The sequence below is a fragment of the Eptatretus burgeri genome, chromosome 9, assembly GCF_056783735.1.
Source record: "Eptatretus burgeri isolate ZD-2024b chromosome 9, Ebu_testis_v1, whole genome shotgun sequence".
Taxonomy (NCBI): Eukaryota; Metazoa; Chordata; class Myxini; order Myxiniformes; family Myxinidae; genus Eptatretus; species Eptatretus burgeri.
The window spans coordinates 63,043,490-63,055,989 of NC_140969.1; the positions used below are offsets into that span (position 1 = coordinate 63,043,490).

Below are 12,500 nucleotides of genomic sequence, written 5' to 3' on the forward strand. Positions count from 1 at the left end.
CATGGCCCCATCCATCCTCCCCTCTATACTGTGCAGTCGTCCTGTCCCCTTTGCAGAAAAGCATCCTCAAAAAATGGTGTTTCCACCTCCATGCTTCGTGGTTGGGATGGTGTTCTTGGGGTTGTACTCATCCTTCTTCCTCCAAACACGGCGAGTGGAGTTTAAACCAAAAAGCTCTATTTTGGTCTCATCAGACCACATGACCTTCTCCCATTCCTCCTCTGGATCATCCAGATGGTCATTGCTAAACTTCAGACAGGCCTGGACATGCGCTGGCTTGAGCAGAGGGACCTTGCGTGCGCTGCAGGATTTTAATCCATGATGACGTAGTGTGTTACTTATGGTTTTCTTTGATACTGTGGTCCCAGCTCTCTTCAGGTCATTGACCAGGTCCTGCCGTGTCGTTCTGGGCTGATCCCTCACCTTTCTCATGATCATTGAGGCTCCACGAGGTGAGATCTTGCATGGAGCCCCAGACCGAGGGAGATTGACTGTTATCTTGAACTTCTTCCATTTTCTAATAATTGCGCCAACAGTTGTCGCCTTCTCACCAAGCTGCTTGCCTATTGTCCTGTAGCCCATCCCAGCCTTGTGCAAGTCTACAATTTTGTCCCTGATGTCCTTAGACAGCTCTCTGGTCTGAGTGGTGGAGTCTGATTGCTTGAGTGTGGACAGCTGTGTTTTATGCAGATAACGAGTTCAAACAGGTGCAGTTAATACAGGTAATGAGTGGAGAACGGGAGGGCTTCTTAAAGACAAAACTAACAGGTCTGTGAGAGCTGGAATTCTAACTGGTTGGTAGGTGATCAAATACTTATTTCATGCAATAAAATGCAAATTAATTATTTAAAAATCATACAATGTGATTTTCAGGATTTTTGTTTTAGATTCCGTCTTTCACAGTTGAAGTGTACCGATGATAAAAATTACAAACCTCTACGTGCTTTGTATGTGGGAAAACCTGCAAAATCGGCAGTGTATCAAATACTTGTTCTCCCCACTATATATGTGGATATAGCAGCCAACAATAGCAACTTCCACATACACACTGTGTGTTCAGTGCACATGCAGTGTATGTGTAATATATATATATATATATATATATATATATATATATATATATATATATATATATATATATATATATATATATATATATATATATATATATATCTTATATGGGTGAGGAACCTGAAAATGGAAACACCAATGTGAAGTCACTTAATTGGGCATTGGGCCAGTACAACCTGTCTGCACCATGGCAAAGGGTCCACTTGTGTCTGGAATTGTGCAGGATGGATGCGGCACCATTCTTCCACGAGAAAGTCAATCAACTCACACCTATTTGATGCGGGTGGAAAACACTGTCTCAGGCATCGTTCCAGAATATCCCATATATTCTCGATTGGGTTCAGATCTGGTGATTGAGAAGGCCAGGACATCTTATATATTATTTCCGAGTTTGTGATTTCGTGTCACGCTATCTTCGACTTTGTTCTGCGCTCGAGTAATGTGATATTCGGCTTACATTATCAAAAAGACCATTTGAGGTGCATTGTACAAAAAAAAAAAAAAATGGTTCTGAAACAGTGAAATCGTATTCCACTTACTGCATTAAAGTAAAATTACTACTGATACTCTGCATCAGTTCCTTTTTCAAACACACCCACCCCAACATGTCGCGCAGACCGCAGGTTATGCTAGTGTGGATAACATCAGTGTCATGCTCACCAAACCATTGACCAACCAAATGTGCTCTGTGGATGGGGGCATTGTCATCCTGGAAGACACCCCTCCCGGCAGGAAAGAAAGTCTTCAACGTGGAGTGAAGATGATCACTCTGTACCATTAAGTAGTCATTGGCATTGACCTTGCCTTCTAAGGGAATTACTGCACCCAAACAATGCCAGAAAATGTGCCCTACAACATTACAGAGCCACCAAAACCCTTCACTGTTGGAACTAAGCATTTAGGGTTGTGGAGTTTAAGTTGGCGCCACACATGCACTCGTCCATTTCTCGAGAGCATGGTGAAGGATGATTCATCTGACCATATCACATTTCTCCACTGCTCGGTAGTCCATTGCCTGTTCTCTTTGCACCACTGGACCTGAAAATGTGCATTGCCAGATGTGATGAGTGGTTTGTGCATTGCAACCCAACTATGGTATCCTGCTCTGTGGAGCTCCCAGCGGACCGTTTCTATGAAATTGACTGCTCGCACCCGAGGTTGAAATTTTCAGTCAATTGATACTGAAGTTGCTCATATGCTTTGCCTTGCACTTCAAATTGATGCAAATTATCACGATCTTGGAGTACATGCTTCATCCCAATGTTGCCCTTTGCTGATAATGTCTTTCCCTCGAAGTTCCATGCCGACAACACCTTAGATACAATTGCTTGTGAAGCATCAACAAGTTGAGCTGTCTTTGTTGCTGAAGCTCCTGCCAAATGTGCCACAACAATCACTCCTCTTCCAAAGTCACTGAGGTCTCCTCTTGCAGCCATCTATCTATATATTACTAAAACTCTCATCTTGTATGTCTGTATGTATGTTTCCGAAATGCAGCCAAAACGGTACACGATAGCGCAAAATTTTTACGGCCATCTTACTCACCATTCGCCTGCTGTGTGCAGTATCAAGTTTCGTTCAAATCGGGCAACGAAAAAAAAATATAAAAAAATCAATTCCCAATTCAGTCAAGTACTCTTTGGGAGAATTTGATCAATGCAAACAACCTCAGTGGTATAGTTCACTGGAGCTATCTTTTTATTTTTTCTTGAAATGATTTTTTTTCATCAACCACTGTCACTATGGGAACCCAACGGGTTTACGGGTCGTCTCGTGCTCACTATAATTATAGGCAACCAGGTCTATGCAGAATTTTTATACTTGACCGTAAGCATGCTGGGATGTTATTTGCTTAATTAAAAAATGGGCCATAATTGTGTGGAAGCTGCTGCTTTCAATATACTTGGTGTCCATCATTTACCCAGGTGTTTCCATTTTTTGTCCACTACTTGTATATATGTAGACTCACACACGAAGGTGGATACTTCCAGAGCTCGGATGGCTCCGTTCCATCTTTTGAAACCCACTTATGAAGATGACAACCAACAACACACACTGTCAATCACATAATTTATGATGTCTAATTTGCAGATTGTTTTTTAACGATTGCATAATTGATCTTGAAACCCAACTATTCTCATGAAATAAAAGCTTAATTGGTGTTGCTGAGAATAGACATTATGTGCCACTGGCCAAGATAGCTCAAAAGAGCAACAGGGGAGCTCAGTTAATAAAGTGATCAGACTTAAATCCCCACCAGGGAGAAACAGCTTCTGAAACTAATACTGTTGTTTTGGTGCAATTCTGACTTGGGGGTACTGCATCTCGAAATATGCTGTTTGGAGAGGATGTAAAGCCAGCTCTCATGTTGCAAAGTGAATGATAATTACACGGTATATTTTGGAAGGGATATGCGTTTGGCTTTTTATGATGGATTTATCGACCCTCTTTATCGAATAAATGGGATCAGACAATCAAGTTTCCAGGTTAATTGAATAGAATTGGTAGAGGGTAAATGTTTCAAGAAAATGCAGGTTATTGAGAGATAAGTTAATGAAATGTGATTGGCCAAATGACCACCATGGCAATGTCCCATACATGCCTCAGGTAATTCACTCTGGATGTTTCATTTGTTAATATAAAGGACCCCAGCTTTGAAAAGAACAACTTTGCTTTTGTTCACCACAATAATGATCAGCAGATTTGGGGGGGGGGGGTTTGGGGGGGTGCAGGAGGGGAAGGAGGGGGGGCACTTTTTATCGAACACACTTTGCACGAGATCTCCATTTTACCCTCGAGATTTATACCACGTGAGAGATTTACCACAAGATTTATTTATGATTTTGAAAATGTCCGTTTTTTTTACTTGTAATCCTGTTGCTATCACTGTATGCTTCTACAGAAGTCTTTGTTGGTTTTGTCAAATCATACATAGACAAGTTTGCCTACCAGAGTGTTACCAGTGAGGATTGGAAGAACCATCTCTACGAATACTTCAAAGATAAGGTTCGTAGCTAATATGGAGAGGTGTACATCTGTACGACTTTCAAAAACTGTGAACATCGGGCAAAATCACCTTCACATTTAGAGATGAGATTGAGGTAAATCTAAAATGTGACCACCTACCATGAAAAACGCAAAAATGTGACTTGTGGTTATAATTTGCCATTTCCAATTTGTTTTTCAGCTTTGGATAGTTCAACTGTTTTGCTTTTTCCCTCTGCACATTTCAATGACTCAAATCTTCCTTGACACTGCTTTTTAGAGTATTTATGGTGATATTAAGAAAATGTGGCTTTTGTCAATCTCACCTCCCCCCACCCCTCCCCAACACACACCCTTGCCCACCTCAAACTGCCGACCTCAAGACAACATAGGATGTCTCAATTTGATGTTTGCCTCCAAATCTGATGTACTGTATTTTGAATAAACATTTGGTAGTCCAAAATTTGATAATAGCAGAAAATATAACAGACATTGTCAAAACTTTTCGTCTTGCACCTCGTCTGAACATATGCAAAATACCAGATATGCAGACACAAAATGAAACAATTTATTTGTTCAGACAGTTGGGGATTGGTTCTTTCGACTGTTACTGACACGAACATACACATCATGGCCTTGAGGCACTAAGGTAACCTGTGACCTCCCATTTTTCATTGGATCCAGGTCAGAACAAATGCGGTGTTTGCACATGCTCTTTTTGTTCGCAAAGAGCAGGAGCTCATGTGTGTATAAATGTGGCTTCAAGAACACATAAATGTGCTTCAGTACGCACACGTGCCACAATGTGCTTCAGTACACACACTTAGAAGGTTGGTGGCAGAATTTGCACTCCGGCCACCGTAAAACCCTTCATTCTGCAAAACATTCCAAAAGCATAAAAAATCTGAAAACCCACTCCGTGGGAGTACCTAATGTGCAGCTTCCGTTCGCAAGGCAGCTCACCAGATGACGGGTTTGGGGCAAAGCCTTCGGGACCCCCAAACTTTGATAGGAGGGAAACCATGGGGTAACATTCCCAGGCCAGATTGCGGGAGAGTGTCAGGGTGGTACTGAGGTGTCGTCCACCAGACTGCGGTCTCTTTGGATTAACCTGAGGCGGTCCCTTTAGGTGTGGACCTGGAATGTCCTATCCCGAAGAGAGGATGATCACCTGTCTCTGTTATCGTCTGAGCTCCAAGCGTTTGGACCATCGGTATTGCAGCACTCGGAGGTGCGGAGATCAGATTGCGGCAAGATCATGGCGGGTGGTTTCACCTACTTGTTGATGGTCGCTGGAGGATGATCCAGAAGTGCAGGGTCTACCGGAGTGCTCAGTTCCTCAATACTGACCACTGGCTTGTTGTAGCAACTCTTAAGTTGCAGCTTAAATCCAGAATGGTACCATCCCAGCCGAGGCAGGATGTTGGCAAGCTCAAGGATGAGAGGGCAACTGAGGAGTTTGCGAACAGGCTGAGTGGAGATTTGCGGGGTCTGGGTGCTTTGTGGGATCTTGAAGAGCTGTGATGTGCCTTCAAGATCACTGTCCTTGATGTTGCCAGCAGATGTTTTTTTGAACTCACCGGAGGGCGAAGAAGAATTTTGGCTCTCAACGGACACTGGATACCATTGCCCAAAGTCTCAGGGCCAGGCTGAATGGCAGAGCTGAGCTGTTCAGGGAGCTGAGGCATAGAACTGTACATTCACTAAGGGTGGACAAGGAGGCCTATGTGCGAGGAATCTGTGAGGGAGTTGAGCATCAACTGTGGTCAAGTGATTCTCGTCCTGCTTATCGGTGAATTTGTGCATTGCGTTCGTCGAAGCCCATCCCTTGGTTTACTGCAGTTAGAGCAGAGGGTGGTGGGCTCTGGACAGAGGAATCTGAAGTGAAGGCCCGCTGGGCTGGTTACTTTCAGCGGCTGTACCAGGCTGATCCACCAGCTGTCGAGTTGGATGTTCAGCGTGTTGCATTCCCTATTGCTGACCCTCCAACCAACTGTGCTCCACCTTCGTTTGTGGAAATACAGGCTGCGGTGAACCTATTGAAATGGGGTAAAGCTCCTGGGATCTGTAGCATCCATACTGAACTTCTCAAAGCTGGTGGAAATGCTGCACTCACGTCCCTGCATGCAGTTCTGTGCTCTTCCTGGAACACAGGCATCATCCCAATTGACTTGAAGAGGGGTCTTGTTGTCCCTCGCTGGAAAGGGAAGGGTGATCTCCAAGACTACAACTACCGAAGGATGACGCTGCTCTCAGTGCCGGGCAAGGTCTTTGCTCAGATAATTCTTGACGGTTCGTCACCATCTGCTTGCTCACCAGATTCCAGAGCAGTCACGCTTTACACCAAAGAGGTCAATGATTGACCGTATCCATGCTCTTTGGGTCCTCACCGAATGTAGATGACAGTTTCGGCAGGGGCTGCTTGCTACCTCTGTTAATCTCTGTAAAGTGTTTGATTCAGTGAATCGGGATGCCCTCTGGAGGAGTCTTGCTCTTCGTGAAGTGTCAACAAATCTGATTGATCTGATATCTGAACAATACTCTATTACTGAGAGTGCTGTGAGATTTGGTGGTACCATCTCTGACTTATTGTTGCTGGAGTTCGGGTGTGCCCTGGCCCCCACGCTTTTCAGCATTCATATGGACTGGATTCTGGGGAGAATGTCAGGATTCTGGGGAGAATGTCAGAGAGATCAAGCTGCGGTGCATTGTTTGGGAATGTCAAGATATCTGACCTTGATTTCGCAGATGTTGCAGTCATCTTTGCAGAGACTTTAGATATCCTTTCGGGGGCCCCTTGAGGTGCTGAATGAGGAGTCAGAGCCGTTGGGATTACGGGTTTCCTGTGTCAAAACTAAGATGCAGGCTTTCAATGACAGGCGCCACAAACAGACACACGCACACCCAGACAGAAATGGTGGCTATTGCCTTTAATATGACTTTCAGCTCAGAGGGACAGGCGAGCTGAAAGCCAGGGTCTATCTTGGACCTGTCCTCGACGACGACCACGATGGCAATCACCAAGACGAGAAGGCTCCAGACCTCCCCGATGACGACCAAGCCAACGACGACGAAAACGACGATCATCCAGACGACCACCAATGCCACGACGACGAAAACGACAGACGACCAGCAAATGTCATGTACTGAGATGTGATGTACCTCAGCGCGCGCGCAGACCACACTGATTACTGAACAGAACGAACACGAGCGCGCGCAGACCATGCTATTTTTATCTCCCCCTCTTCAACATATATATGTATGTACATATATATATATATATATATATATATATATATATATATATATATATATTTATTGTTGTAGTTTCACCGGCGCGTCGCCACGAGCACAAACCCTCGATGGAGCAGTGGGGCTGCCTCGGCTCGATCGCCGGGAATTACAGATCTCTGGCCCGGAGAATTCCGAGGTTGGTGGGTCCTAGTTATTTTGGACCTAAATATGCCAATGGGTAGACCACGTGGGGTAGGGTCAATTGTCAACTTCAGTTTACCTAAGTACCCACGTGATCCAGCAACCGGGGTATTTCACCCTCGACGGAACTCATACAGAAGCAAGCCGCTAAAGCGAGCCCGTTCCGTGTGCGATGCCAAGCGGTTTTATAATCGCCGAATTCCGCCGGCCCGATTATCCTGTTACTCCGTTATAGCGGCAATGACTGCTCACTCTCCCACACGCACGACACACCAGTCAATGGAGAAATGACACGACGAGCTGAGTACATTTAAACAATTGGGTATATTTATTTACCAATGATGGGGGACAAAAGGGAGCACGCAAGAGGAGAGTTATACCGAATATCAAGCAAGGCAAATAATATACAGGGAAAAGCACTTAACAGATGGGCCCATGACACACACTCACACACACACACACACACACACACACACACACACACACACACACACACACACACACACACACACACACACACATACACACACACACACAGAAATTGACTCTCCTGGGTCTTTATTGCGGCTCTCCAGCCGAGGAGGACAGTCTGGCTGTGAGAGCCAGGGGGTGGCAGGCTACCTGGCCACGTAGCGTGGCTGGACGTCCCCTTCTCTTGGGGCTGGTGTCGCCGTACTAGCCAGCCGCAAAGGTGCGAGACGTAGGCTCTGGAGCTGGGACAAGGCCGGTTGCTGGAGAGGCCAAAGTGATGAGCCGGGAAGCGAGGAAGCGGGAGGAGAGGACAGAACTGCACCAGAACAACTTCAAGGGAGCCGACCCCGATAATCTCCTCAGGACCCTTATATCCGCCTCTCTCCTGCTCAGTCGAATTCTTGTTTCCTCCCCGCTCGCTCTCTCATTGGACAGGAACCATTGTTCGACTCCTTGTCCACTAGCCATTGGACAGGTGGGCGGGGCGCTCCCATCCCTCTGGGCAGAGTCTCCATTGGGGGAGTTTCGTGGATCCGCCTACTATTTCATCTCGATTGGTCGAGGGCCGCCGCGTGGCCACTCCCCGAGCTCCGCCTTCTTCACACCGGACGACCTGCGCATGCGCCCTCGCATTCCTCTCATTCGCTAAAACGGGTGGCAAACCCCGCGATTGGCCGGGTGGAGGAAGCGAATGCAGGTGAGGGCGATGTGGTGTGGTCGGCGGTAATGTCGGTGGCACTGGCAGTGGTGTAAAAATGAACGAAAAGAAAATCTGACTATTATAATAAATCACAGCACAGGAACATTTAATTACCCGTTAGACGAGGGAAAGGGCAATCTATTAAACACGTACTTACCGAGATAACTAGTCTATAGGAACCTGAATGTCTGTGTGCTCATGGCTTCCAGATTTGCAACAATATATACATGGAAAAAAAAAGTGTATATATATATATATATATATATATATATATATATATATATATATATATTTATATATATATATATATATATATATATATATATATATATATATATATATATGTATGTGTATATGTATGTATATGTATGTATATGTATGTATATGTATGTATATGTATGTATATGTATGTATATGTATGTATATGTATGTGTATGTATGTGTATGTATATGTATATGTATATGTATGTATATGTATATGTATGTATGTATGTATGTATGTATACATATATATATATATATATATATATATATATATATATATATATATATATACAGTATATGTATATGTATATATATATATATATATATGTATATGTATATATATATATATATATATATATATGTATATGTATATATGTATATGTATATATATAACATATAACACCTGTCTCACCTCCTCCCTAAATTCCACGCAACAGTCTTCCTCCTTCAGCTTCCACCATCTGGTCCTTGGTTCAGCCCTCACTCTCTTCCTCAACCTCACCTCCAAAATAATCCTGCAGACCAGCAATCGATGCTGTCGAGCTACGCTCTCCCCTGCCACCACCTTACAGTCCCTAATCTCTTTCAGGTTGCATCTCCAGCTTAAAATGTAATCCACCTGTGTGCACTTTCCTCCACTCTTGTACATCACCCTGTGTTCCTCCTTCTTCTTGAAATACATATTTACCACTGTCATTTCCATTCTTTTTGCAAACTCTACCACCATTTGCCCTTCCACATTCCTCTCATTGAGATCGTACCTACCCATCACCTCCTCATCCTCTTTATTCCCTTCCCCAACATGCCCATTGAAATCTGCTCCAATCACTACTCTTTCATCCTTGGGTATATTCTCCACCACTTCATCTAACTCACTCCAGAAATCTTCGTTATACTTCATCTCACACCCCATATGCGGGGCATATGCACTGATGACATTCATCATCACCCCTTCAATTTCCAACTTCACACTCATCACTCGGTCAGACACTCTCCTCACCTCCAATACCCCCTTGACATTATCCTCCTTCAGGATTACCCCGACACCATTTCTCCTCCCATCCACACCATGGTAGAACAGTTTGAAACCACCTCCAATGCTCCTCGCCTTACTCCCCATCCACTTGGTCTCTTTTACACACAGTATATCCACCTTCCTTCTCTCCATCATATCAGCCAACTCTCGCCCTTTGCCAGTCATAGTCCCAACATTCAGAGTTACAACTCTCACATCCACACTTCTACCCTTCCCCCTCTCCCACATTTGTCAGGTCAGGTTCGATCTGTGACCTGCTACAGGTACCATGTAAACCTGTCCGAACCTGTTCCATGGTCGGGTTGTCGGCGACTAAACCGTCTCCCCCACCAGGTTTTCTGGTGAGGGGGGTGTTTGGATATGGACACCCAGCAGGATTAAAAACAAAACCTATCAAAGGGCGGAGGAGCTCCTTGTGAGCCAACGGCCATCCATATCTATGCCCAACTGTGTCTGCAGACGTCCTCCTGCAGTTGGGTTACTTCTTATTAGGAGGTTGGTGGCAGGATTTGCACTCCGGCCACCGTAAAACCCTTCATTCCGCAAAACGCAAAAAAATCTGAAAACCCACTCCGTGGGAGTACCTTCTGAGCAGCTTACCTTCGCAGGGCAGCTCACCGGATGACGGGATTGGGGCAAAGCCTTCGGGACCCCAAATCTTTGACAGGAGGGAAACCACGGGGTCACATCCCTGGGTCAGATTGCGGGAGAGTGTGTTGGAGTGGTACTGAGGTGTCGTCCACCAGACGGCGGTCTCCTTGGGTTAACCTGAGGCGGTCCCTTCGGGTGGGTGCCTGGAATATCCTATCCCTAAGAGAGGATGATCACCTGTCTCTGTTATCATCTGAGCTCAAGCGTTTGGACATCGGGATTGCAGCTCTCTCTGAGGTTCGGAGACCGGATTGCGGCGAGATAATGGTGGGTGGTTACACCTACTATTGGTCTGGTCGCTTTGATGGTTACCATACCCAAGGAGTTGCTGTAGCTGTGTCCAATAAGCTGACCCCAATGATAATTGAGGTAACACCGGTCAACGAGCGTATTATGAGATTAAGGATTCGTCACTCCTTAGGTGTCATTTCCGTGGTCTCTGTTTATGCTCCGACTGAGGCGAGTGATCTCACCGTGAAGGATGCATTCTACGCCACGCTCGAGTCTGTGGTTAATCAGTGCCCCAGAAGAGATACACTTCTAGTCTTGGGGGATTTCAATGCATCGACTGGAACTGATAGGGATGGGTATGAGGTGTGTGTTGGTCCCCATGGGTCACGAACTATGAACCAGAATAGCACTAAGTTCCTTGACTTTGCAAGAAGTCATGGACTTAGGGTGGCTGGTTCATGGTTTCAGCGCCCACAAGCTCATCGCTGGACTTGGTATTCCAACGCTGGCGGTGTGGCAAAGGAGATTGACCATGTCCTCATTGACGGTCGTTGGAGGATGATCCAGAACTGCAGGGTCTACCGGAGTGCTCAGTTCCTCAATACTGACAACAGGCTTGTTGTAGCAACTCTAAAGCTGCACCTTAAATCCTGGAGAATGGTACCATCCCAGCCTAGGCTGGATGTTGCCAAGCTCAGGGATGAGAGAGTAGCTGAGGAGTTTGCGAACAGGCTGAGTGGACACTTGGGGGGTCTGGGTGCTTTGGGGGGTCCTGAAGAGTTGTGGAGCGCCTTTAAGACCACCGTCCTTGATGTTGCCGGTGGATGTCTTGGAACTCACCTCAGGGCAAAGAAGAATTTTGTCTCTCAAGGGACACTGGATACCATTGACCAGAGTCGCAGGGCCAGGCTGAATGGCAGAGCTGAGCTGTTCAGGGAGCTGAGGCGTAAAACTGTACGTGCACTGAGGGTGGACAAGGAGGCCTATGTGTGAGGAATCTGTGAGGGGGTAGAGCATCACCTGTGGACAGGTGATTCTCGTCCCGCTTACAGGGGAATTCGCGCATTACGTTCATCCAAGCCCATCCCTCGGAGCACTGCAGTTCGAGCAGAGAGTGGTAGGCTCTTGACAGAGGAGTCTGAAGTGAAGGCCCGCTGGGCCAGTTACTTTGAGCGGTTGTACCAGGCTGATCCCCCAGCTGTCGAGTTGGACGTCAAGGGTGTTACAATCCCTGTTGCTGACCCACGAATCAACTGTGGTCCACCTTCGCTTGTGGAAACACGGGCTGCGGTGAACCAGTTGAAACGGGGAAAAGCTCCAGGGATTTGTGGCATCCATGCCGAACTTCTCAAGGCTGGTGGAAATGCTGCACTCGTGTCGTTGCATGCAGTTTTGTGCTCTGCCTGGAACACAGGCATCATCCCAACTGACTGGAAGAGGGGCCTTGTTGTCCCTCTCTGGAAAGGGAAGGGTGATCGCCAAGACTGCAACAACTACCGAGGGGTGACGCTGCTCTCAGTGCCGGGCAAGGTCTTTGCTCGGATAATTCTTGATAGGGTTCGCCACCATCTGCTTGAGCACCAGCGTCCAGAGCAGTCAGGCTTTACACCAAAGAGGTCAACGATTGACCGTATCCTTGCCCTTCGTGTCCTCACC

General features: G+C 46.0%; 1 protein-coding gene across 10 annotated transcripts in view; it reads left to right on the top strand.

Moving 5' to 3' along the window:
* Nucleotides 1-12,500, top strand: part of LTA4H (leukotriene A4 hydrolase) — a 388,232-nt gene that overhangs the window by 268,649 nt on the left and 107,083 nt on the right. For all 10 annotated transcript variants that reach the window (XR_015061718.1, XM_085895360.1, XM_085895364.1 and 7 more), the window contains exon 14: nt 3,974-4,077. Coding sequence is in view for 9 of the 10 variants with exons in the window: in XM_085895360.1 (XP_085751486.1) it covers nt 3,974-4,077 (104 nt within the window). In the remaining variant the exon portion in view is untranslated. The remainder of the gene's footprint in view (nt 1-3,973; nt 4,078-12,500) is intronic.